The 27,986-nt window shown below is 42.1% G+C and overlaps 2 protein-coding genes across 3 annotated transcripts; both read left to right on the forward strand.

The window, feature by feature from the left end:
• The first annotated feature begins 218 nt into the window (after window positions 1-218).
• Window positions 219-27,712, forward strand: DCTN2 (dynactin subunit 2). Of its 2 annotated transcripts, XM_072134884.1 has the most exons (15): window positions 219-479; window positions 2,677-2,745; window positions 16,992-17,051; window positions 17,165-17,261; window positions 19,130-19,191; window positions 19,395-19,493; window positions 19,612-19,772; window positions 20,144-20,294; window positions 20,431-20,496; window positions 20,575-20,613; window positions 22,149-22,226; window positions 22,813-22,884; window positions 23,109-23,211; window positions 26,393-26,484; window positions 27,082-27,712. In XM_072134884.1, the coding sequence occupies exons 1-15, from the start codon at window positions 444-446 to the stop codon at window positions 27,166-27,168; spliced, it is 1,272 nt and encodes a 423-aa protein (XP_071990985.1). In that variant the 5' UTR covers window positions 219-443; the 3' UTR covers window positions 27,169-27,712. The 2 variants fall into 2 exon arrangements, with proteins under 2 accessions (XP_071990985.1, XP_071990986.1); XM_072134885.1 differs by lacking the exon at window positions 16,992-17,051 and having other exon boundaries at window positions 220-479.
• Window positions 13,852-16,934, forward strand: LOC140117795 (uncharacterized). Its single transcript, XM_072134883.1, has 2 exons — window positions 13,852-14,830; window positions 15,650-16,934. Exons 1-2 carry the CDS (start codon window positions 13,870-13,872, stop codon window positions 16,732-16,734), a joined length of 2,046 nt encoding a protein of 681 aa, XP_071990984.1. The 5' UTR covers window positions 13,852-13,869; the 3' UTR covers window positions 16,735-16,934.
• Window positions 27,713-27,986: the final 274 nt, after the last annotated feature.

Below are 27,986 nucleotides of genomic sequence, written 5' to 3' on the forward strand. Positions count from 1 at the left end.
AGGTAGTGCAGACAACTTTGAAAAGAGGCAGCAGAATTACAATGACACATGTGCCCCTATGTATTATAGAAATGTAAATGAATATGAATGGGCCTGGTCAGCATACTGCCCCCGTCTGGCAAGTGTAAAAGTAATTTATGCCCGCTGCTTTTCTCTGCCACAAGAGAGCGCAAGGCCTGAGAACCATAAAACTACATCTCCCGGCAGGCATTGCGCCGCCTGTTGGCATTCTCGTACTGTCATCTCGCGAGGTTTTACGCTGCCGGTAATTGGTCCTGTGTAACGGCTCCGGCCGCTGTCCCCGGGGTTCCTCGCTGTATGGTGTCTTGTAACCCGGTCACCCGACCCCTCCCTGTGCACAGAGCCCGCCGTGTGTGTCCCTGGTGCCCCGAGGCCGCGTCATCCTCCCGCACTGTGAGCCGCGCCCTCCTGTCAGCGCAGACATGGCCGATCCCAAATACGCCGACCTGCCGGGCATCGTGAGTATCAGGGCACCACCCGCCAGAGCAGAGGCCGAGACGTGTCTGCTGCACACCACACACCTGGCAGCTGAGGCCTGGAGCAGGTTATGCTGATACTTGTAGTGCATCCAGTAGGGAGCCTCCCTCATCACCCTGCCGCTGTGTACTAGGGGAGATGCGTCATTATAGACGCCCCACGTCATACTAGTCACATCACATCACACCACTGCCTGATTTCTGGTTAGATGCTGTTCACACTACAATCATTGTTTCCTGCACCATTACGAAATGGATAGTATAGGTTTTCTATGGAGCTATCAGTTTAGTGAGAATGGACCCCTGTTCTGCAGATCACTGGGGGTCCTCTTCTTCTCATCGGCCCTCAGTGACCAACTTATAACAGGGTATGTGAATATTTGGTGCAACCCCTTTAAGGGTCCCAAGTCTTTACCTTGTCTGTGTTGGTGGCCACTTTCAGGTGATAAAGGTGGCAGAGGTCAGGCCACTTTGACCCTTGTTACAATGAATCCCAAAATCTACTGACAGCTTTCCTTTAGTGTGTGTTCACATGTACACGTTTTCAGATGTAGTATTTGATGTCCAGATCAGGAGTGTTGCAGAAAAAAAGAGGAGATGGAGGCGCATGTTTAAATGATAAGTTCTCACCCAGTAAAAACTGCACTTGCCCTTGGCTTTTTGAATGTGTGAACACAGCCTTGAAGCTGACCTTACAGCAATACTGGCCAGTCATCTATGACTACACATGCCACTTGCACGGTTCTATATTCCGATCTAGTGGGAAAAATCACAGCATGCACTTCTCTGATCTGAGTGGTGTGTGAAACGTGTAATAAGAACATAAACAATACTCACCTATCATCCTAGTGCAGTCAGTTTTTCACGCCAGAAGATGCTGAAAAAAGGACAGTGAAAGTAGGATATAAATATCTGACACAACTTGGATAACTACCACCATTTCAGTTCATATGGCACTAGTCATCTTCTCCGCAATCTCTCCCCCTCCCTCAGCCTCGCCCTTACTTGCTGCCACAAGCAATTCCCAGGTAATGTTAAAGAAACAATTAAAAAGTAGTGGAATTATTCAGATGAACACCATTTTTTAAAATCAACATGCCAGAGTCTATTGGACACTTGTCATCATGTAAATTTGATTTTCTTGATGACAAGTTCCCTTTAAGGTTCACCATTTTGGAACAAAAAGCTCTCCTATCATAGCCATCTGACGTTTACTTTGTAGGGTATAGCTGCTTAGAGCTGATTCAGATCACTGCTTTCTCAGCTCTTTTTTATTATACCCATAGAGAGCAATAAATACTGTAACACAGCCATAAATGCCCCATTCATCTACACTAATGTAACACCTCTGGTACCAGTCAGATGTGTTGGTTCTCAGCTGAGCAGAACTTTCTCTTCTCTCTATACTCTCCATTAGTCATCAGGCGTCTTGCTGTGGCCTCAGATTATAAGCATCAGGGTGTGGCTCACGTAGTACTGATGTGCTGTGAGAGCCGGCTCTCTACCATCTGAGAACTGGATCGTACTCCAGCTGTCCCATGTACTGGTGGCGTACAGACTGGACCGCATCAATAGCTATTTTAGTAGTGAGTAGAGGTCCGTGCCGTTGGACCCCTCCCCCCCCCCCCCCCCCACTTATCAGAATATTATCTGTTCTGTGAAGTATAAGGAATTTAGCATTGTACAGTAATATGTCTATGCTAGTGTAAATATTTAAGCCTCAATGAGAGGAGATATAAGCAAGAGCTGGGACCCTGCACATTAGTGCAATATTAGTGAGGCTCGTTCCAAAGCTCCTTACTCGCCATTTACTATTCACATAAGGAGCTTTATTATTGGATGCAAAAGCAGTATTGCTCTGCACCGTGCTCCCCGTGTGCTGGGAGAAGGCTTGCAAGTATTTATACGTGTGAAGCTTATCTGAAATTTTTCAATTGCCTGTTCCAGCACCTCTGAAGGACTTCTTGTATCATATATCACTATGGAGCTTGGAGTCCTGTTTCTGGCTTGGTGATCGGTCTGTGACATTGAGCCAGAGTGCATTGGCTTTGTTCGATAGATGTTTGGTTTTTTTTTGTCAGTGTATCTCTATCTTCTCCATTATCGCTGTGTGAATTTGTCTATTTCTACGTGAATGTACACATTTGATTCACAATTGTCTTTGTTTTGTTGACTACAGGCTAGAAATGAACCTGATTTATATGAAACAAGTGATTTGCCAGAAGATGACCAGGCGGAGTTTGATGCGGTAAGACATTTTATACGTGGTAATTCATTATTATTGCAGGGCACTTTCCATCTTGTATAGGCACGGTATATCATAGTTTACGAGCTTTGCATCAAGAATGAGCAATTACATTATAAAATGAGACAACTCCCCATTTGTTACCTGGATTAGCCGCAGCCCTATAAACATGGCAGCAGACCCCATTAAAAAGCACTGGGGTTTGTCAAGTGCGAAAGTGTCTGTAACAACTTGAATTACATTTTCCCGGTCCTATGATGGTACATGGGCTAAGTGTTGCATGAATAGTTCATTTTTTAAAACTCTGCACATTGTATCACTCACCTAGGAGCACGACTTATAAAAGTGCCTAAATTTGTGAATCTTACTAGTCACAACTCTTTAGTATATTGCACATGTGTAAATATGTCTAATATGTTTAACCCACTGCTGGAACCCAACATCGATCATTAGCTCATGGTGATTGTGTTAACCCTGCCTTTGTACTGCTGGTGAGGCTAGAGCAAGCCATAATCCGTGGGGAACAAAATCGTGGTTGGTCTGTGAAAAATGGACTGTGCTGGCTGGATTTCAAGGACCAAAGACAGTGCAGAGGACGAGATTCCAAGCATCATAATGGTCATGATTACAGTTTTGGTGCTGCTGATTTTGCACAGAAGCAGAGACGCTTTGCATCATATCTCACTGTGCTGTATAGAAACCCGTCCAGTATGGCGGTCATGGAAATCCGCACAATCCTTTTCCATAGACTTGACCACGTGTGCCGTCTGCCTTTAAAGGTTTGTCCAGCAAAGAATTGATATTGCTATATCATGAGTTGTACCAATTCCTCACTATTTTCTAGATCTCTGCTTGCTGTCATTATAAAGGATTCTTCTGTGTTTACTTCCTGTGGCTAAAAACTGGTCCCTGGTCATGTGATGTCACACAGGTGCATGAATCATTATATCACAGAGAGTAACCAGTATGATAGGAGCCGTATCATGGACCAGTTTTTAGCCACAGGAAGTAAACAATGACGCTTCCTGTTAAATAGGCAGGGATCTAAAACACAGTAAGGAATTGGTACAGAAGGTATATTGGAAAATTTTAAAACTTTTTATTACACAAACAATATCAAACAGTATTAATAATTTGGTAAAAGTGGACAACCTGAATGTTCACACTGGTGTTTGTATTGTGACATGAAGGAACTGGGTTCCTACAGCAAAACTTTTTTCCATTCAAAATGCCTAGAAAATTTTTTCCAATTAAATGTACTTTTCATTTTTAGCCTTGCCACAAGTTATAAGTTGGATGTACTGCTCTGTAATGTTCACAGCTTCTTTTTTTCCCTAACAGAGTAAAGAAACCATAACCCGTGAATAGTGCTATTAATACTGGGTATGGTATCCCAAAGCAAAAACTATGAATTCCAACATTGTTTTCTCACTGCCTTCTACTTGGTGCTACATTTCATGAATCATGTATTGTTTTGGGCTGCACTGGTGACTCCAATACAGGCCAACAGCCCCCAAACCTTCTTGCGATTCTGCAGTGATCATATCCCATGTCTTTAAGTAACAGCTACAGCTCATAGTTTAATGCTTTGGGAAACCATTCATTTGTTTAGCTGTAGAGAATCTTGCACCATGACAATTGTTCCTAACACTCTCACCCTCCCTTTTTGACCACCTTGCCTGGACACTAGTTTGCACAAGTAAGACCACCCGTGCTTCTTTACGTTGCATGCTTGATGTGTGTGTAATGATTGTAAATGCATGCAGTGGATGTCCATCTCAATTAATCTTGATTATCAGCGTCATAATCTTATAAAATCTGCAAAGTACAATCATGAGTTGTCTTGAAATCTTTGCTTATTTGATCAGGACCACCAATGATCCTGGTTTTTTTTTTTCCTGAAATTGTATAATAGCATTTCACCAATCATAAAAATCAAAATGTAATGTTATATTGTATTGTTTCTTAAAGGAATTCTACCATCAAAATCCATCATGATAAAGCAGGGACACTTGCTCATAGATACAGGGACCATGACTTTGGTAAACTCCTTATCTTTGTTATCCATAGCCGCCTCCTTTTTAAAAATCAACTTTTAAAATGATGCTAATGAGTCACAAGGGCTCTGGGGAGTGTTATCAGAACTCCTCCCAACTAAAGCTTAACAGGCTGTTACACTGTGCAGAAGCAATTGTCTCCCACTGTGTGAGATTACAGCAAGCAGAGGGAGGGGGAAATGCTGAGGGAAAGGAGATGGAGAGTAAGGCCCCTTCCACACTTGCGTTGCAGATCACGTCAGAGTTTGATCAGGGTGCGATCAGGGTTTGGTCAGTGAAAAACGCGCATTTTGCATCAGAGTGCCTCAGTGCCTCAGCCTCAGTGCATCAGTTTTCAGTCAGAGTTTGTTCAGTGTCTCAGTTTTTCACGCGCGTTTTTGATGCAATTTCAATGCAATTTCAAATGGACTCAGGACTGAGCTCTATCTTTTCTATGGCAATTGATGCGTGAAAAACGCATTGCACTTGCATTGCATTTGCAAGTGCCTCAGAGTGCAATGCGTTTTTGATGCATCTCCATAGACTTGTATGGTGCGTTTTTCACGCGCGTGACTTGCAAAAGTAGAGCATGCCGAGATTTAAACGCGCGTTAAAAAAAATGTGCGTGAAAAAAAATGCAAGTCTGAAAAGACCCCTTGGTTGCAATAGGTCAGAGTGCAATGCAAGTTCTGCGCGTCAAAAGCATGCGCCGAAAACGCGCGTGAAAAACGCAAGTGTGAAAGGGGCCTAACATTCTGTGAAGCTGCGGCATAGAGGGGCTCTGGCATCCACCCTTGTAGACTTTCAGGATCATTAACATCTTTGTAAAAGTGGATTTTGGAAGGAAGGAGGCCATGGATGACATTTGTAGGGAGGAGACAGACTTGGAGCCCTATTGTACTGTCATTTGCCTGTGATATAAAAACAAAGATACTGTATTCTCCGTGGAAAGTTCTTGTGAAACGCAGTGGACTGTGTGCCGCTTTAAAGGGGTTATCCGGGTTTAAATTTTTTTTTTATGTCCGGGCTGGGGAAGGCTAGTTAAACATAATAAACATGGACTTACCTCCTCCGGTGCCGCCGTTGTCCCGCGCAGCGGTCCCTTCGATCCGTGCCCCTGTTTGTTTACAGGGGCACGGAAGCAGCGCACAGGGAGCTTCCGGTCCACGATGTGGACGGCTCCTCCCATGCGTCCCTATCTCTCAGCGTTGTAAGCGCTGAGAGATGGTGCGCATGGGAGCTTCCGGCCGGCCGGAAGCTCCCTGTGCGCCGGTGTAATGAAACCGGCGCACAGAGAAGACGGGCTGCGGCGCGGGACATCGGTAGCACCGGAGGAGGTAAGTACATGTTTAATATGTTTAACTAGCCCTCCCCACCCCGGACATAAAAAAAAATTTAAACCCGGATAACCCCTTTAAGGGTGCTGTCACATGGTGCATTCTTGGTTTGTACTTGGTGTGTTTTTAAAATGCACTGAAAACACGTGTTGACCACGCCTTTGGCTGGTTTGAATCTTTTTTTTACAGCTGCTTAGGCCATGGTCACACATTCCACTAGTATGCCATCCGTAACGTAACTCTAGCACACGGGAATGGGCTTTGGTCCAGGGAAACGCATGCGATCAGTAACTAGACCCCGGTGTCTAAACAAATTGCTAGCGGAATGTGTGTCTGCGGCCTTACACTTCCAGAAATAAAGAAAAACTGATTTAAACCATCCAAACACATTGTAAACATGCAAAAATACATGTGTTTTCAGTGTGTTTAAAACGCATCGTGTGACAGCACCCAAAGGCTAAGGTCCATTACTGTCTGTAGGGGTTTCGGGAGCATTTCCAAAGTGGCAGGTTGTGCCATATGTTTGGGGTATGCAGTACACTAGCTGCAGTAATGTCTAATACACACTATTATTTATTGTTATGGAGGATTAGTGAAAGTCTATATATTCAGAACTATTGGTCATTTACTCAGGAGACGAGACGTCATGTGATGTGTATCAAAAGGGTCAGACGCTATGAGCTTTTTTTCATGGCTTTTAAGTCATGTTTCCTGCAGGCTCATCTCTACCTTGAACTAGTAACTGCTGAAAAAGAGATGACAAATCACTGCACTTGTTTTAATAAGTGAAATATAGGGACGCACAGGCAAAAGGTTGGACTTGATGGACTTGAAATGCTATAAAAATAAACAAGATGGCAAGTATCAATCTAAACCCATAATGACTGAAAATCATACAAATTTCCCTTGTATACCCTTATATTTTGTGCATATACATTGGTACGGTATATTGTCAAAATTCCACTCGCCACACATGGAAGAGCCTCGCACACCAACCTCACACACACTTACACACATCCATATGTCACAGTCTTAGGCCCTTTTCACACTTGCCGTGTGGGGACAGATATCCAGCCGAATGTTTGCGCAAGTATAGGCCCCCCCTAATCGGCAATAGGCGCCCGGCAGCGGTAGGTTCTACATGTGTCCTGAACCACGGGGAAAAGATAGAACATACTATATGTTTCCGGTCATCGCTATGAAGAGGGGAGGGATAAGCAGTGTGCTGCCTGTCCAGCGTACGTTGGGTGTGAAAGTAGCCTTAGGCTATCTGTTGTTTCAGCGGCTAGCACAAGTCCCCATGTATTTCTATGGGATTATACAAGTGCACGTGGATTCCACGTCCCCATATGTGAGCGGACTGTTTAGGTCACAAAAAATACAGGAAGTCCTATGCTTGTGGCTCAGTCTTTTCTTCTGTCATTGGTGCATAATGAGACCCTTACATGCTGATGAAACCACAGGTCCGATGTTTACAAGATTGCACACCTTTGTATACAGGTAGCCTGACTGAACGTACAATTCACAACCTGTACCCCTCTCCACCCATCAGTACAGGGTCTCTGTTAGACCACAGATCGATAACAGACTTTTTGATTTTGTGAGTTTGAGAAACTATTGATAAAGGGAACCGTTCAGAACATTGACGTAACAGTAAATTGGGAAGACTGACTCCTGTCCAGAGACTATACCAAAAGTTGATGCTCTGTACAATCTGCCATCTCATTTTCAGCACTATCTCACAAGACTGTATTAACCATTGCACTCTGTACGTGGATTGCTTTACCCTGCACTAATAAACCTATTGCTTTTGCTTGCCGCTTCTATGACAATGAATGCAGCAACTAATCGTACCTATTCACTAAAATGGGCATCTAGCACCTAACACTGTTTACCACGTCTACTACTAATGTGCCACCTCAGTATGCCAAATCACGTCTGAGGTAAAAGTATTTACCTCAGTAAAGTTGTACAGGAAAGCATGGTGACCAACGTTGTTAAACTCTAGTCTACCACAGGCATGGCCACCCAGTTTTCAGACTCGTTTCACAAATAGCATTTTATAGTTATCAGAAGTTTACGTTTTTGTTTTCATTCGTCCATTTTATTTTTGACTGACACACGAGTGGAGGGCGATGGTGAACTTAATACAAAACCTAATTTTTTTTTCTGTGATTCTGATATCTGGTGGTGCTGTTCACCTTATTACATTGTCGCATGTGTATTTCTAATATCAAATCTTCTTTTTTTTTTTTTTTCTTTTTTTTTAAACTGTTTATTTTATTTGTCACTCACCTCTTGGGGAAAACTGCAAGGAGCTGGTAAGGAGCCTGTACTTGTGTCTGCATCTTAGTGCATGTATTACTATGTCTGTTCACTCTCTACTAATGCTAGAGACTTTCATCCGTTCCCTACTTTATATCTTTACTATGACATGAAGAACTGAATGGTTTTTTTTACTGGTTGTGATGGGATGTGTGCAGGTCTGTAAAGCATTGGCATGTTATAGTTATGTTGTCTGTGTGCATTTAGTTTATAAGGGTGCATTTTATATAGGTCGTTAACATTCAGCAATGTTGTCATACCAAATTTATTTATTTTTAATATTACTGATTTATTTTTTTACACTGCTTAGGAAAATGAACTTATAAACATGTATATGATTTTATTTTTTGGGTATACATATATTTTTTTTATATATTTTCTAGTACTAGAGGGATGCAGCATCTCTTCTTCAGTGTGTGACTGAATGTTGTGAGAGATGTGATGGAGCAGGTAGCTCTTACTTTGTCTTACTGCTTGGGATAAGGGTAAGGAAAGGGAAGATAAGGGGAAAAAGTCCAGAACCATGGCTGCATTACATTAGATATGCATCTTCTGCTGCCAAAGGAGTTCTGTAATTTTTTTAAATAATGTTGAGTATTAAAGCTAGGTGTATTATACTTTCCATCCGGGATGCTGGAATTTTAACTATTCAACGTCCATTAAGGGGCAGCATAATGGAGCTCCTGTTGTGGATAAGAACTTGGGCCTCATGCACACAACCCTGGCAAATCACAAGGATGGCGTAGGGGGTTTGCTCACTTTCCCATTTCCATAGGAAACTCAGCGGCTATGCCTCAAATCCGGACTGAAATGGTACCTATCCTTTGTGGTGCAGCCGCCCTGCTCTGACAGGTTGCAGTGTGACACTGTATGCTCACTGCACCATGACCAGGTTTAATAGACCTCTATTGGGGTCATTACCAGGCCACACAGTGTGCCTTAGCCTAAATAACCATGATTTGTATTAATAAATAAGGACCAAGTATCATATAATGTAGACTACTAAAAAGCAACGAAAAAATATGGAGCAGCACAGTGAGTACAATGGATCAAAGCCCAGTATGGGTCCAAGCCTCCAACAATCCCATTCCAAAGGAATCTAACGGATGAAAACCCAGAAAGAGGCAGAGAGGAAGCACCCCCTGAAAGCTCATCAATTGAGCTATTTTCAAGCATACTGTAACATAATATAGTCTTCTGTTAGAAACATATTCCATGCCAATGCTCACATCAGATTTAAAATATAATCGTAGGATTTCGGCAACTTATATTTACATACATTGGTGCATAGATGTGGTAAAAACAAGGATTGGCCCCATTGAATCCTCCAGCATACATACATGTTGGACTCCATTCACACAACTGTAATTGTGACCGCGATCTGGCTGCACAATTTGCAGGCATAAGAATTTTACCAAGGACTTCTATGACGCCTGGTCACGGTGCAGTGAGCGCACAGGAAGGCGCACCATAGAATATAGAGTAGGTCCTGTCGTTGAGCCAACTTGCGGCCCAAACGCTCAGCTCCACCCGGCAGTGTGCTTGTCCTGGGTGAGCAGATGGTCGTGTGAATAAGGCCTTAGATTGTAATCTGTTAATGTTACACTAGTATTTGTTTAACAAAACTGTGTAAGTTCAGTGATGCTCCAACCTACTGTGCAAGGAAATACAGCATATCCACAAATTCGGGTAACTCCCTGTACTTCAGAGTGAAACATGATGCTCCATTCTGATAGATGGACACCAATTGTAATTTCATGATTAGTGTATCTGTCCTCCTTTCAGCCTTTCCAATCTCACATGGGTTTAGTAGTGGCATAGCCATCAGCAGAAATCTATTACATTCTTTAATTGTTATAACATTTTTGCATTCTAAAGAATTTAGTCCCACTTGTTCTCCTTTTTGGTGTTTGATGTTGGAAGGGTTAAACAGTTACTGAAACGGATGCCTTTTGTTTTGCATGCTGTCCTGGACTTAAAGGGAATGGCCACTTTACCTCAAGTGTTTTGTAATTTTCTAAAAGTGTGGGGGGTAGGATATTGGTTACCTTACTAATATACATCTATTAAATGTTCTACACCACTTTCTTGAACTGTAAAGCCCCTTGTTGAGAAATGTCTTTTACCTCATCAGCTGCTATTCCTGCCTATAAAAAGGCAGGAGATGGAGTGTCATGTGATAACTGGCCATGATCAATCTACCTTCCAGGACCTTAAAGGAAACCTACCATTTCAAATGGTAGGTTTAAGCTGTAAACACCGAGCACCAGCTCGGGGTGAGCTGGTGCCGGTGCTTAGTTTCGTTAGTGTTAAAACCGCGGTATTGCGGTTTTAACACTTTTTAAACTTTATAGCAGAAGCCGCTGCGCGCGACCGTGCGCGCGCAACGCCAGCTGCATTTCCTATGTAGGCGTGCGCACGCAGCGCTGAAGCAGTTTATCCTATAAAGTTTAAAAAGTGTTAAAACTGTGATACCGCGGTTTTAACACTAACGAAACTAAGCACCGGCACCAGCTCATCCTGAGCTGGTGCTCGGTGTTTACAGCTTAAACCTACCATTTGAAATGGTAGGTTTCCCTTAAGCTTGTTTTCATGAATATTGTGATCCGGTCCTGGAAGGTAGATTGGTCTTTAACAGTTATCGCATGACCCTCCATCTTCAGCCATTATATGGACAAGAATGGCAGCTGATGAGATCAGTGTATATTGGTAAATTACCTAATATCCTGCCCCCCCCCCCCCCCCCACACACACACTAGAGAAAACTTGAAGTGGGCAACCCCTTTAAGGATAGGGCTGTATCTAACACCTCCTTCATTTAGCTTTTTGATGCTTGTAGTTTCTCTTGCGTCCCTGTTTGCATGGATGTAATGCACTCCAGTGTGGGTAGGATAGAAGCCTCTTCTATATGACCTGTCATGAACATCTTTCTGGTAGTTGTGTGTTTTTGTTTTTTTGTTATTGGATGATGCTCTTGTTTTTCGGCCATCCAATGACCTGATGATGTCTGTATAGTACGATGCCATTCCTATATAGATGATGCTATTATTGTGTTGTAATGTATATTCATTCATAACCCATCATGTTTTCTATATCTTTGTCATTTCTCCAGCCTAGCTCATAATCCTAAAAAGACCAATCACTTGAATTGTCTAAAATACAGAAAATCAGTATTGATTCTTGTGCCAAGTTATCTGTTGTACCTTCCCCTCCTTCATGATCTCTTTATTTATTTTTCCACCACGTTCCATGACGGCCCCCACCTGGAGGATGCTCCTATATCCTGTAGGGACAGGAAGCGCAAGAGATTAAAAGCTCCTCCCTAGCACCCAACACCAGTGTCTTCCTGTCCCTTCGGGATATAGGATGCAAGAGAGTCTCCCTAGGGAGACACGAGTTTCTTTTTACTTTTTACTTTTACTTTTACTTTTACTTTTTTACTTTTTTACTTTAATGGGTTCCGCCTCACAACCGAGTGGGGGGAACGCCAAAATATACCTCCTCCCCGCCCCCCGTTCTGCCAGCCCAACCAACGGTCCCGGGAGACCAATGCTGGGTGGTTGCGGGGGGGACATGCAGCGGTACCTGTGCCGGGGCCCTTTCTCTGCTGGAGGACCGGTGTGTGAGGGGCATCGGTCCTCGGCGGTGAGGGATTCCGGCTCCGGTAGGTGTTTTCGTGCGCGCGCGCACGTGCTGCTGGTGTGCGTGGTCCGGAATGGCCGCGTACCGGAAGTCGGCCGCAGACGCGACTTCCGGTGTACACGTCAGAGCGACAGGGTCGCGTCATTGGGGGCGGACCCGAAAGTCGGCTCCGTGGACGCATGCGCAGTCCAGGAGCCCGATCGCTTCCGGTTTGAACCGGAAGGGGGAGGAGGGACGAGCCTCTCCAGAACGCGGGAAAAAATCAAATTTAAGCGTTCCTGGAGGGAAAACCTAGTCGGTGGCTCTGGTGCTTCCAGCAAAATGGCTGATGACGCATCCAACCTGTTCCAGGTCCTGGTACCCGTAAGTACAAGCCCTGGGCTGTCCTCTTCTCTCTCACCATACATTTCATACCTGTTATTAACTGTTATCATGTATGCTTCTCTTAGGGGAAAGAGCAGAAAGAACCTAAAGAGAAAGAACAGAGAGAGAGAGATAAACCCCTTAAAAAACCCTCTAAAAGATGTGGCTTATGTAGTTCTAAATTACCAGAGGACTATAGGAAAAGCCTGTGTTCAGATTGTCTGACCAAAATTTTAAAAGAGGAAAGGTCGTCATTAATGGACGAAATAAGGTCCGCAATAAAGGAAGAAGTTTCTTCCTCTATTGCTGCTCATTTACCCGAACCACCTAGGAAAAAACCTAGATACGTTCAGTCTTCCTCTTCTGATCAAGACTCAGATTTCCCTTCCTGTTCTTTAGATGATAGACCGGAAGAAAGTCTAGAGGGGGGACATTCAAAAGATCAGGGGCACACAAAGTATTTGTTTGCGTCCGAGGATCTAGACAGCTTATTAAAAGCCTTGAGAAACACACTAGAAATAGAGGATGTGTCTGAACCAACCTCTGTACAGAGTGATCTCTTTGGGGGACTCAAATACAGAAAGAAAAGTTTCTTTCCTGTAATTGACACACTAAAAGACTTAGTGTTATCAGAATGGAAGGAGCCAGAAAAAAGAATTTCTATCCCCAAAGAATTCCGAAATAGATTACAATTTGAGGACAATACTTTATGGGAGGAAATACCTAAAGTCGACATTCAGGTGGCTAAAGTAGTAAAAAAGACGGATCTCCCATTTGAAGATAGTGCCCAATTAAAAGACCCCCTTGACCGTAAATCTGATGCTTTACTTAAAAGGGCTTGGGAGACGTCTTCTTTAAATATTAAGACCAACATTGCCTCCACTTCTGTCGCCAGGACTTTATATTTCTGGTTGTCAGAATTGGAATCACACCTGGTAAATAAAACCTCTAGGGATTCCATTATAGAGTCTTTACCCCTCCTCAAATCTGCCACAGCCTTTTTAGCAGATGCTTCTGCTGAAGCTTTAAGGTTTTCGGCCAAAGAGGCGGCCTTGACCAATTCTGTCCGGAGATCTCTCTGGCTAAAACAGTGGGGTGGGGATACGAAATCTAAGTCTATGCTCTGCGGTATCCCATTCCAAGGTGAATTTTTGTTTGGCAGCGAATTAGACTCTATACTAGAAAATGCTGCAGACAGAAAAAAGGGGTTTCCGATTAATAGAATTCCCCCTAAAAAACCTTCCTTTCCCTTTCCCTTTCGTTCCTCCAGGGAAGAGAAACCTCCCTTTAGGGGCAAAGGAAAGACAGGTAGATGGAGCTACACAAAAGGAGGCGCAGGTCGAGGGTTTTTCTCTAACCCCGACCACAAGCAGAGGAAACAATGACGAACAGGTGGGGGGGAGACTTTCCCATTTCAGGCCCGAATGGGAAAAAATCTGCCAAAACCCTTGGATTCTCCAGACCATCCAGTCAGGTTACAGGGTAGAATTTCTCCATATTCCCCCACAACATTTTCAGAACCCAAATCTGCCAGAAAGTCAAACTCTCCATCTCTGGACCAACATCCAACAATTGCTTCAGATGGATGTGATTGTTCCAGTCCAGGAGATAGAAAAAGGGGAAGGATTTTATTCCCCTCTTTTTTTGATAAAAAAACCCAATGGGTCTTACCGTCTAATTATAAATCTAAAAAAACTAAACAAATTTATAAAGTACAAACACTTCAAGATGGAGTCGATAAAGTCAGCGACCCCCTTGATAGGAAAAAATTATTTTCTTTGTACGATCGATCTAAAAGACGCGTACTATCACGTCCCTATTTGCCAGGATCACCAAAAATACCTAAGATTCACAGTTCGTTCCCCGGGGGGAAAAATACTTCATTTTCAGTTCAAAGCCCTACCATTCGGGATCTCTTCGGCACCCCGTATCTTTACAAAAATTATGGCAGAGGTAGTGGCCCACCTAAGATTGAAGGGCATAATTATAGTTCCTTACCTAGACGACCTTCTTCTAGTTGCAAAGACCAAATCAGACCTAAAGACCCACCTTCAGTTAGTCATAGGTCTCCTCCAGGACTTAGGTTGGGTCATAAACAGGAAAAAATCAGATTTAAAACCAGAGATGGTGAAAAAATTTCTAGGGGTAAAACTAGATTCCGTGAAGCAGAGTTCTTTTCTACCGTTAGAAAAGATCCAAAAAATAAAGGAAAACATAAGTCTCTTCCAGAGGAAAGAGTCGTGCAGCATTCGAGCAGCTCTGAGTCTTCTGGGCCTTCTGACGTCCTGTATCCAGTGCGTGTCTTGGGCTCAAAACCACACAAGGACTATGCAGGCTTGGACTATCCGGGTGTGGGACAAAAACCCTCTACATCTAGACCACAAGGTAAAGATTCCCCTTTTAGTCAAACATTCACTATCCTGGTGGAAGAGTCCCATAAACTTAAAGAAGGGAGTTTGGTGGAATCCAAACCCAATCTTAACAATTCAAACAGACGCAAGCCTGTCAGGTTGGGGAGCTGCGTTGGCAGGCCACTATTTTCAGGGTCAGTGGGACAGCCAGACTTGTTCTAGGTCCTCAAACTTTCGGGAGTTAAAGGCAGTCCTAGAAACATTCAAAAAGGGCCACTTGCATATAAAAAATCAACACATAAGAATCCTCTCTGATAACACTACTACAGTAGCTTATTTGCGCAGGCAAGGGGGCACAAAGTCTAAATCTTTGTCTGAGTTATCACATCAAATTTTTAGGTGGGCAGAAACACACTTTCTATCCCTCTCAGCTATCCATCTCAAAGGTACAGAAAATATAGAAGCAGACTTCTTAAGCCGGGTTACATTAGATCCTCATGAATGGTCTTTAAACCCACAAACTTTCGGGGAAATCTGTCATATCTGGGGGACCCCAACCTTAGATCTTTTCGCAACCTATCTAAATAATAAATCCCCTAAATACTTTTCTTTAGACCATAGGGGCTCTCCTACGGGGTTAGATGCCTTCAGTCATACATGGGGGTCGGGGTTAGTCTATGCCTTCCCTCCCATACCCCTAATTCCCAAAATCCTGCAGAAACTAAGATCAGAACGGGCATTATTAATCCTTATTGCTCCATTCTGGCCAAAAAGAAGTTGGTTCCCGGTTATTCAGGAACTAGCTATAGATAATCCTGTTCATCTTCCTTATCGTCAGGATCTTCTTCTACAGGGTCCACTGTTTCATCAGGACGTGCGACATCTAAAGCTTACGGCCTGGATCCTGAGAGGGCATACCTAATGACCAAAGGCCTTTCTACCGGAGTGATCGACACTATTCAAGCAAGCAGGAAACCAGTGACTAACGCTATTTATGCCAAGATCTGGAAAAAATTCTGTACTTGGTGTGGGGATTATCCTCCTTCTCCAGAAAATCCAAACTTAGGCCAAATTTTAGATTTCTTACAGGCTGGGTTTTCTCTAGGTCTTAAACCAAGCACCCTTAAGGTCCAGATTTCGGCTTTAAGTATATATTTTGACTTTCCCTTAGCAGATCACAGATGGATCAGGAGATTCATTAAGGGCTGTTCCCGTATTAAACCACGTATACACAACCCAGTCCCTTCTTGGGATCTCTCTCTGGTCCTGAATATTCTCACAGAGCCCCCCTTTGAGCCTCTGGATTCTGCAAACATAAAAATCCTCACATTTAAAACTATCTTCCTGATAGCAATTACCACAGCACGTAGATTGGGTGAAATCCAGGCCCTCTCTCGCAGAGAACCCTTTTTAAATATCTTAGATGACAAAATAATTCTCAAACTAGATCCCCTCTTCCTTCCTAAAGTTGTGTCCGAATTCCACCGTAAACAGGAAATTATTCTTCCCTCCTTCTGTGCTAATCCTAAATCTGAACGGGAAAGGAAGTGGCAAACCTTAGATGTTAGGAGATGTGTTCTCCTTTACTTAGAAGCAACAAAAGAGTGGTGTAAAGATTCCAGTTTACTAGTTAACTTTGGGGGAAAGAATAGAGGGTTGAAAGCCTCAAAGGCAACCTTGGCCAGATGGATAAAATCCACTATATCTCTCTGCTACAAGACCACAAACACTTCCCTTCCGGGGGATATTAAAGCCCATTCCACTAGGGCCATGGCGACATCCTGGGCCGAAAAAAGGGGTGCATCTCTGGACCAAATATGCCGAGCAGCAACGTGGTCAAGTTCCTCGACATTTGCAAAGCACTATCGGTTGGATATTGCCTCCCAGGAGGACCTGGCATTCGGCAGGAAAATCCTGCAGGCGGTGGTCCCTCCCTAATAATGGGGTAATCTGGTAAGTCTCCAGGTGGGGGCCGTCATGGAACGTGGTGGAAATATGGAATTAGACTTACCGGTAATTCGGTTTCCACTAGTGACCATGACGGCCCCCCATTATTTCCCTCCCTTTCTTCCTTCTTGGAGATGGTTCTATGTGAAATTCCTTGCACTTGCATCCTTCCGGGTGGTACTTTGGTAGACACTGGTGTTGGGTGCTAGGGAGGAGCTTTTAATCTCTTGCGCTTCCTGTCCCTACAGGATATAGGAGCATCCTCCAGGTGGGGGCCGTCATGGTCACTAGTGGAAACCGAATTACCGGTAAGTCTAATTCCATATTTTATTCACCATAGTTTTTCTTTACTTACTTAAGTTTGAAAGTGAGTTCTTGCTCATCTCGGGAGTCCACTAACCGTGTGCCCTTTACTATGCAGGAGGAGCTGACCAGCACCAGTGTAGAGCACATTATCGTCAATCCCAATGCTGCTTATGACAAATTTAAAGACAAGAAGGTTGGCACTAAAGGACTTGGTAAGTGGAATGTGTTTTTTCCAGGACGAGTAAGAACAATTTGCAGGGTGTTTCCCACACATTTGGGTTTTGACAACATCTGGCTATTTTCTACCCAAAATGGTGTCACATTATCACATGTATTATCCTTAAATTGCAGTCTATTTCTAGTAAAGGGGTTTTTGTTGCATTGCTCTGTTACTTCTGCGTTAGAACCTTTTGCCTTGGAAGTGCCAGGGGGCCATGAGACCTGATGCATCCAAGGACGCCCCTCTTTGGTTTGTTCGGTGCAAGCCTGAGACTGTTAGTAAAAGAGCAACGTGGGATCTGAAGTTAGTGGACATTCGTGGCTTTCTTAATTTTTTTTTCTTGCCCCTGGGGGCAATTTTTTTTCTTGCCCCAGGCAACACTGCATCACCGGGTCCTGTATGAGACGCCATTTTATAGAAGCTCCTGACCATTGTGCTATTCATTTTGATGTCTTGCAGCAGATAACCTGTTTGCTTACACTGCAAAGAGACAATTCAGTGTAAAAAAAGGTGGAATATACTCGGTTTCTTAGCAGGTTACTATCCCCGTTTTTGCTATGTATCCAGACATATATTCATTCAATAGAATATGAAATTATTTTAGAGACAATGGGGGAGATTTATTAATCTGTCTACGACAGAATTCTGTTTTTAGTTTGCACTAAAAACAGTTTCTGCACCACATTTCTAAAGGGCTTTAGACCATTTTGTGGCACTTTTACGACTAGCTTGGCAAACGGGCGTGGTCTGTTATAAGGTCTGTGCACCAGAAATACACTTGACCCGACAGAATTTTGTCCTGACTTTATGGTGTAAAGTAAGCCAACTAATAGAAGGGGCAGAGTACGACTAGACAGTCTTATACTAGGACAGATTTATAATCCAGCACCAAACACTTCTATGAATCTGGCGCAGAATAAGACTGTCTAGTCTAACTCCGCACTGGATAACCTGAGGACACTTTTATATATATATATATAATTTCTATAGAAATTATACGGTTTAGTAAACTATGTTGATGTAGCATTGGGTTTTCTACAGGGTGAAAGGAAATAGTGTAATGCAGTGTAATAGTAGAGCATATGCTTGGAGAATATGGTAGATATGGCGTCCATCTGTGCAGATACACATCAATAATAATAGTGTCCAGGAAGAAACGGTTTTACTGGAATTTGATGATTTTACAAAACACACAGTAAGATCAGTCCCTGATGAGCAAGTAACCCACTGGGAACTTGTGAGCTGTTCTTCTCCTGTAGCAGAAGAGTAAAATAATCATCCAGATATGTGAAATACAAGCATGTGATGCCTAATAATAATAATAATAATAATAATAATCCTTTATACAGGCGGTCCCCTACTTAAGAACACTCAACTTACATACAACCCCTAGTTACAAACGGACCTCTGGATATTGGTAATTTATTGTACTTTAGTCCTAGGCTACAATAAACAACTATAACAGTTATGACAGGCGTCTGTAATGAAGCTTTAGTGTTAATATTGATTCTTATGACAATCCAACATTTTTAAAATCTAATTGTCACAAAGACCAAAAAAGTTCTGGCTGGGATTACAATGATAAAATATACAGTTCCGACTTACATACAAATTCAACTTAAGAACAAACCTACAGTCCCTATCTTGTATGTAACCCGGGGACTGCCTGCATAGCACTAACATATTCCATTCCAAGAGCTTACTATCTAGTATCATCTCCTGAAAGAGCAGCATAAAGTGGTGATGGACCCCATGTAATATAGAGTATCCTGAACCGTGACTAGATTAGGGGGCAGACCCTAACCATAATGAGAGTCCTTCTAATACATTGTCAACTTACATCAGTTTTTCTCTTCACAGATTTCTCCGACCGTATAAGCAAGACAAAGAGGACAGGATATGAATCTGGGGAGTATGAAATTGTGAGTTTTGTGACTTTAAAGTTTTCTAGCTAATAGAGTAATCACTTTTAATTTTAAGTTTTTAGGTTTTTTTTTTCTCCTCTGTTGCAAACTTATTGTTGACTCTTCAATTTTTGTATTATGACCAGGTTGGCTTTTTGTCTGATTTGACTTTTGTTAAATAGCTGAGACATCTTGCATTTCTTTCTTTTTTTATTTTGTAGCTAGGTGAAGGAATAGGAGTAAAAGAAACCCCACAGCAGAAATATCAACGACTCCTGCATGAAGTCCAGGAACTGTCCCAAGAAGTGGAAAAAATACAGGTAAGTGCCCCATTGACACAAGGCATATCAACCACACAGAAGGAAAATGTGATCAACTTAACAATTCTCTCTAAGGATTTATAAATCTCTATTGGTATACTCTGCTTCTTGCCACCAGAGTACGGTGAAGGAATCCGCCGCTGAGGAGAAGCTCACACCAGTCGCTCTGGCTAAACAGGTTGCGGTTCTGAAGCAGCAACTGGTGTCCAACCACTTGGAGAAGTTATTAGGACCTGATGCTGCCATCAACTTGACGGATCCCGATGGAGCACTTGCCAAGTGAGTAATCGCCTCAGTCGGGTTGACCTTCTATTCTACTACACTCATGGACAGATGCATCCAGTGAAGACGATGCAGTGTAAAGCGTATGCAACATATACAAGGGTTAAATTCTGCAAAGGTGGAAATGATGTAGAAATCCCATCCCCCATACCGTTACTGTAGTACACTGCAGATTTTCTCTTACTGATCCCTATGATTTTTATTGGATACACTCCCAACTCCAGTATTTGAGAGCAGCCTGCCTTCTGTATGTCAACATCCTTCATCTAAGAAACCTAAGCATCTAGTAGCTGCTGCTGCTCTCTATACAACTGATATGCTGTGTTTGTAGTGTTTGCCTTTATGGCACCTTCTATTTTCTCTCTTAGACGTTTACTCACTCAACTGGATGCTGCTAAAACCAGAAAGGCTCCAGAAGGGAAAAGCCCAGCGAAGCCATCGGCCCAAGATGCTGGAGGCTTAGTGACCTATGAATTACACTGCCGTCCTGAGCAGAACAAGTTTTCCCAATCTGCAAAGGTGCGTAGTGGATGTTAATGCATCAGATATGAAGTTTGTCTATAGGGCTGAGTTTTTAAATGTATGATACCCATCGTGTTATTGCTTATAGGTCCAGGCCACCTTTATGTAACTAATGTCCATCTTCTTGTTACAGATAGCAGAACTTGAGAAGCGCCTGGGTGAACTGGAAGCTGCCGTGCGCTTTGATCAGGATACACAGGTGAGTTGTGCAGTGATATGTTTTAGGGATCAATTATCTTCCAAAGATAAAACACTTACCTTATCTATTTCTTTGCAGAATCCCCTCACTGTTGGTTTACAAGGATCAAATCTTATGGTAAGTGCAGCCCATGGGTCATTAGATGGTGATGTCTGGTTTAATCTGCGGCCTGTAGTTTTACAGTGTTGTTCCAGTTCAGGGCAGAAGCCAGTTGTTGTATATTGCAGGAAAATGAATTCTTGATCTAATACGAGATTAAAGACTGGGGACACCTTTTGAATTCTACGCATTTTGGTCTTGAATATTTTTCCAATGGGCCTTTTGTTTAACATTGTTCTCAGTAGGTCATCTGTATGTAGCCTGGATATTTCTACATAAGGAACGGCCGGCTACAATGGCATGGGGGGAAATGCAGCAGGTGTAATCCTGAACAGGGTCACATATTATTGTAATTTTAGCACCTCTGATGAAGCATCCTAACGATATAATGGATGCAGAAACACATTGGGTGTAATATTGTGTGTTGGCAGGCCGATGATTTACATTCATCACTGCTTTCATCCAGTTGTGTGGCACTATATAATCTGTGTCCTGACAAACTGAGGGTTTCATAAGCAGGGATACTGCACAAACAAGTCTGACACATGCTATCCAAATCTAATACTATTAAACTAGTCCACAAAGCTGGTCAATGCCTGTTGAATTTTGTATTTTTCTAGTGGCTATTCTATTTTAGTAAAGAATTAATAAAGAAAATGCCATTAATGTTAAGAGTTTCTATCCAGGCAGGTGTTTCTATTGATATTTCTACATCCCATTCAGTCTGTAGCCCTTTTATCTGCCCACCGGAGGCTCAGAAATACTCACTTGAGTGGTCACTAGTTTTTTAACTTTGCAATAATCAGTGGTACAATATATTTCTTATATTTCTTATTAGAGACAAATGGCTCATTGTTCATATTTCTGGGTTTTCTTCTGTTTTCAGCTCCATTCTAAACTGACTTTCAGTCCAAAATCACAATTAAAGGGGTTGTCTGGAGGACTGGGCCAAAGGCTGCACTCACATGTTGGTTTCCATTATATGTTACATTAACACTGTTTACTTCACATTTACATACATGCAAAGTTGGGCCCCATGCACACAAAAATCTATTACACTTGGATATGGTGCACTTGGTCATACCCACCCGAGAGAGGATGTTATGCTCATTTTCTGTGAAACTTAAAGATTATCATAAAACACACACTACTCCGTTCTAGAACCTCCTCTCTGACTGTGGAGAGGATTACAATGGTCAGATACTAAGACTGATATCTCAGCAACCGTGGGAGCTAGGCAGAGGATTCAAAGTACTCCTGAATCTCTGGGGCATTTGTTAATCTACACATATGTGAGGCAGTAAAAAGGTGCCCTTTAACTGTATGATAACATTGTGTGGATTAACACAGTGTTAACATAAATCCTCAACACATTCAAAGACTCCGCTTTAAATTAAACTAAGGTCTCTAGAGATGCTCCATTCATTGTGAGCCACTGTGATAAACTTGACACACTTTGTCTAGCTCTAAAATGTCTAAATTCATTAAAAGATCTGCCCTGATGTATACATGTGTCACATGAGCATTCATAATACAGAATTTTCTCTTTACAGGACACTGTGGAGATCCTGCAAGCTAAAGTCAACATGTTAGATGTAGCGTCGCTCGACCAGGTGGAAGCCAGGCTACAGGTAACTCTAATATTATAATATAGTGACAGCTAAAGGAGGCATCCAGACATGTCAGTTATATATATATTTGTACACTCTATTTTCACCAATAATAACCATATATAGTCAAGTATAAGCCGACCCAAATATAAGCCGGGGGCTCCTAATTTTAGCACAAAAAAACTGGGAAAACCTATTGACTCGGGTATAAGCCTGGGGTGGAAATGCATTAGTCACAGCCTCCTCCCATTATATAGCAAGCCAGACCGCTAGCTCCAGCATATAGCAAGCCAGACCGCTAGCTCCAGCATATAGCAAGCCAGACCGCTAGCTCCAGTATATAGCAAGCCAGCCCCCTAGCTCCAGTATGTAGCCAGCCAGACCCAAGTATATATCAATCCCGGACATAAGAAGAGAAGACATTTGGTGGACGTTGGAAATGTGAGTATTGACTTTATTTTTTTTTTTTAATTTGTGTATTAGTCTGAGTTTTTCTGCACATTTTTTGTGTTGAAAAACTAGGCTTATACTGAAGTATATGTGGCACTAATGAAGAAATATTTGAACAGATCTTCTTTAGTTTTGTTCTATAAATTTTGTTCCGTAGAGTGTCCTGGGGAAGATGAATGAAATTGCAAAGCAGAAGGCAGCTGTGGAGGATGCAGACACAGAAAGCAAGGTACTGCTTGTAAATGGCCTCCCCAGGAGAGCCCAGACCATAGCAGAAGGATATCACACCCTCACGCATTGTTCTGTTAGCCTGGGCTTTACCTTATGTGTATTCAGAGCTTGTCAGAGTTTACATATCCCATGGCCTAGTGCAGTAGGGACTGAACAGACTGGATATAAAACGTGACTCTGAACTGTAGAAACACTTTACACTTTTGCCTTTCTGTTCTCCAGGTGCATCAACTCTATGACATTGTTCAGAAGTGGGATTCTATGTCTGGGACTCTACCCCAGGTTGTTCAGAGGCTGGTGACCTTAAAGCAGCTGCATGAGCAAGGTAATACATGCCTTTGATGCCATGTCCAAGTAGCCATAATGTTGTTTTTTTTTAATTCCTTCTGACATGCTGAAATCCTTATCAGCTGGATCTCAGATTCTCAGGATTAAAGGGGTATTCCGGGAATATGAATGTCTGACACAAAAACCCATGATGATATAAATAAATGAATACAACAAAACCCAATGTCATTAGTCACAAAATTGAGCTTAGATAGATTGATTTTATGATTCACAAAATGTATAGCCTCTCTAAAGTAGGTGGAGTTATCACTAAGATGGCCGCCTCTGGAAACTACAAGTCCCATGATCCTTTAGTTCTCAGTAACTCTTCCTGCCTCTTATGCTCTGCTCCCGGTGATGATATAACAGACTTTCCTGCTCTGTTACCATAGTAATGATGTGTAACTGCCATCACCACAACACTGGCCATCCTGGATGCACTGCAACCAACTGACTACAGCCAAACATAGTGGAGATCACATGACCTGCCCAGGCAGGTACAGGACATGTGATGTGGACATGTGACCAGCGGCATCTTCTGTCTTGTGTCTGCTCCGCGGAGGGAATTAACGGACTGATTAAAGGGCCAGTAGCATTTTAATTCTTCATTACAGTCCATGTCACCAGCATTTTCTGCCAAGGGGAGCAACATTTTAAATAACAAATAATTACACATTAGCTTATATTTTACTGACCCATTTGTATATAAATTATGCTGATTACTGGAATACCCCTTTAACCCTTTCCCTGACCAGCTTTTCTCAACAATTTGTACGAATAAAACCAAAAGTACAGCATAAAGAATTCTACTAAAGCAAATAAATCCTTACATTTTCTGAAAAGACACTTGTCCCACTTCAAAATTTAGGAGCATTTAAAGCACACCTGTCATCAGGTCTCTGCCACTAGTCCTGTCACTACTACCTGTTGGAGCAGCTCACAAGGATCCCATCCCAGCCTTTATCTAGTTATTTCATACATTATTCATTGTAAAATCATCTATTCTTTATTATGTAAATGAGGCTGGTCACATGGTCAGAGGCAGTGATGTCACTCCTGTTACCCCTCCCCTCTCCTCCCCCTGCTCATGTCTGTGTGTAATGTATAGTAAAGCATGGCTAGTGTGTGTGCTGCATCTGCTGACATGCTGCATCCTCCTAATATACAGGTGAGAGACACAGACATCAGCTACACATGAATCTGACATGTTCTGCTGTAACATGGCTGCCTGGAGCTGCTGTATCTCTCCTAAACACACACACATGCACACACAGGCTGCAGGGGGCGCCAGCACCAGGAAGCACATCATTATACAGCCTCACATCATTATACAGGCTGTCAGTCAAGCACTGGGGGTGTGGCTGTGCCTCCCACTCATGAATAGAGTGGACAGCTTGAATATGCTAATGCTTCATTGGACATTTCACAGGTCATTTGCATACAGCTTTAGGACCTCATTGCTTAGGTTTACAGGCATGTAGAGGGACAATGAAGGGATAGAGGCAATGCTCTCTAATGGCAGTTTATGAAAATATATTTAGTTTAGGGGGGTTATTTTGCATGACGGGTTCTCTTTAAGGAGTTTATAGACAAAGGCAACTTCATGCAATTTTGATTTAAAGTGTTAAATTTGATAAAAGAAAAATGCATCAAAATTAAGCCTAATGGCAAAAATGTGGTTCACACCTCCTAAATGTTATATATGAGCATGTGTAGAGTTCATAGATACCTCAGTCATATGTTCACATGAATAAATCCTCATAAAATCACTTAAACTAAAATAACAAAAAAAATCTGCAGTCAGTCAAATCCTGCAAAATATAGCCATTAAACAAATTTAGAAGTAAATACACCTCTAAAACTAAATGCATGTCCATCTTATCGCATGGACAGATTTCTATCCACTGGAAGTAAACAAAGAAGCTTCCTATAGCCTGACAGCAAGTAGAGATCTAGAAAACTATGAGGAATTGATAGAGAAAGTATATTGGAAAATTGTATAAGTTTTCATTACACAAACAATATCGGATATTTGCTGAAAGTAGACAACCCCTTTAAATCCATGGGGTGCATCAAACCATTTTCTCTTACACAAAGGTAATTTTAAAAAAAACTGTGTATATATATATATTTTTTTTTTATTTATTTTTTTTAATTATTATTATTATGCATAAACCAAGCTAATAAGATAAGCTAATAAAAAGTCACCTTTAGATGGGTGTAATTTGTGTGCCATTGTGTTAGCAGCACAGTAATGGAATCTCCCGCGGTTCACAAGAATTTTTGTAAGAAAGCCATGACATAGCTATAAATAATGGAGGGACAACAGGAAATAAAAATTTTATTCAGGGATGTGTATGCGTTTAACGTGTTACATATTAAAAAAGGTTCTGGGTTGCAGTGTTAACATGTAGCCACATTAGGTGCAGGGGATTTAATGTTTATACTCTCCCTCCATTACATTAAAAAAAAAAAAGATTGCTAAGTATTCGACCGAAAGTAGTGTCAGATTGTTTTGGGTAAGAAACTATATGATTATAAATTCATGTTATCCATTTACAAAATTTAGCTATCGATAAAACAATATTTACTTTATCTGTGATCTGCTCCTTTTTGTACCCCTTTTTGCTGCCCAACGATAAAGAAGCTGGAGGGGGCACACTTCAGAGGGCTATAACTTTGTTATCCCTGGCACCTAGAATCTGTTTTTCTTTTAAAAGAGGAGAATCTCCTCTTTTATATGAATCTATTGTGTCACTTTAAACATGAAGATCTCCAGATCCCTGGCACCTAGAAATACAATCTTGGAATCATATGAAAGAGGAGCTCCTCTTCTAGCTTTCTTCCAGTATTGTAGTTATCCCCTATCCTAGATGCTTAATGAGAGCTGACTACTGCGACCACCTTCTCTCTAGATAACGTGGATCCCTTTTCTCTCTGACAGGACGAGCATACGCCTTCAGCTCCATTTAAGATGTATAGGAGCAGTCAGAGATAACCAAGCACTGTGCTCAGCTATATCTCTCAATACTATATCATTCATACATTTTAATGCCCCTTCATTCTAGTGGTTGGTGGGGGGGCCTAGTGCTCAAGTTTCTGAATAAATGATGGATATTCTTTGATGGTGTTTAATATAGAAATACACTATTTAATATTCGGAGAAAACTTTCTTTCAGCCATGCAGTTTGGGCAACTGCTCACCCATCTAGACACTACGCAGCAAATGATATCCAACTCCTTGAAGGACAACACCACCGCTCTGGCCATGGTATGTAATCCCTACTTCATTCTGTCTAATCAGCTTGCTGTGCTCCTGCCTATAAATGCCTCTATAGAACTCAAATCTGATAGCCATTACTTTACTGGTTATCATCTTACCTTAAAATGGCATTTTACCCTTTCAAAACCAAGGGCCTTTGGTACCTGAATATAGAGGTCAAAAATTTGTAGATGTGAAAAAATATGGTCATTTTGGTCATTTTTCCTATTAAGTGCATCATCCAAACTTTAAGCTCTTTCCATTCTGCCTTCACAGGCTGGAGGGACAGACTTCAAAAAGCTATAACTAACTGGTGCACCTAGTTCTGGTGTCATTTTAAAGAGTATAATTTCCACTTTTTTATTGGACTAAGGGTAGCCCAGAATGCATTGTTACAGTAACGGTGTCACACCTGTGTATGGGTTGTGTCTGGTATTGCAGTTTGGTTACGGGGGCGTTTATGATATTATACTGTAGTGACACGCATCCTGTGGACACCTTTTTCATTGGCTGCTGGACAGTATATCTTGATGGAGATAGTAAAATAGAGAGTGCAGTATCTGAGCAGATTTAATTGAATAAATTACTTATTTCTTTCATCTGTAGGTCCAGAAGGCCATGAAGGAGAACCTGGCCACCGTGGAGGATAACTTCGCTAGTATTGACTCCAGAATAAAAAAGCTGGGCAAATAAGTCCCCAATTATCCTCACAAGCCTCAATGCCGCAAGGTGCAAGAAATGAGTTGCTGCAAACGCTGCACTAAGAAATTCCTCCAAATTCCCTAATGCGGAAAGTTTTACTATTGTGTAAATATATAGTCTTGTCAGCATCCACTTTTACCCATTCCTCTGCTCTTTCCCCTGGTTATGCTTAGAGTGCTTGTCCTATACCTGGCCATGCAAGGGACAACCTACCTGTACTGTACCAAGGGCCAAGCCCTCAGGAAGTATAGCATTCTTCAAGGTGTTGCGTTTGCATGCTGGTACTTGTGATGCGGACTGGGAAGGAGAACTTTCTTAGGCTTTTTATTTATATCTGTATGTCCTTATGCCCTCTGGTGCAGAATGCCCCCTATAGGTATATCTGAACAAAGCACCACGTTTACTATAACGGCATTGCTGACTAGAGGGAAACTGTTCTACACTAACTGTCCTCTAATAAACATAAGTAAATTATAAGGATGAAGATCTTGAAATATCTTGCTCTTTCTTACATAAAATAATCTTTATAAAATGAGTGTCCTGTTTATCTGACATTTTGTTCTGGATCCTTTGTTACAACATTTTCAAAGCATAGCTTTCTGGTATTGTGCATCTTGGTAAGTTTAAGTTTGCTGCCATAGGTAACATTTGTATTGTACCTATCGCATGTGCTTCTGTGGCAATGCATATGTGATCAGGCCAAGCCCTGGGCAGTTACACTGCATTTGTAAACGCAATGCAAACGCAACATGGCCGCACCCAAAGTGGTCGTTTTTGCCAGTGAGACGAGTGCTGCAAAAAAATGGCCC

This window comes from Engystomops pustulosus, chromosome 2 (genome assembly GCF_040894005.1).
Source record: "Engystomops pustulosus chromosome 2, aEngPut4.maternal, whole genome shotgun sequence".
Taxonomy (NCBI): Eukaryota; Metazoa; Chordata; class Amphibia; order Anura; family Leptodactylidae; genus Engystomops; species Engystomops pustulosus.

Coding starts and splice junctions, on each gene's coding strand:
- LOC140117795 (XM_072134883.1), top strand. CDS start 13,870: ATGGGAAAAAATCTGCCAAAACCCTTGGATTCTCCAGACCATCCAGTC. Junction 14,831..15,649: donor CTCTACATCTAGACCACAAG/GTAAAGATTCCC, acceptor CTTCTTCTACAG/GGTCCACTGTTTCATCAGGA.
- DCTN2 (XM_072134884.1), top strand. CDS start 444: ATGGCCGATCCCAAATACGCCGACCTGCCGGGCATC. Junction 20,614..22,148: donor TACAAGGATCAAATCTTATG/GTAAGTGCAGCC, acceptor TTCTCTTTACAG/GACACTGTGGAGATCCTGCA. Junction 23,212..26,392: donor AAAGCAGCTGCATGAGCAAG/GTAATACATGCC, acceptor ACTTTCTTTCAG/CCATGCAGTTTGGGCAACTG.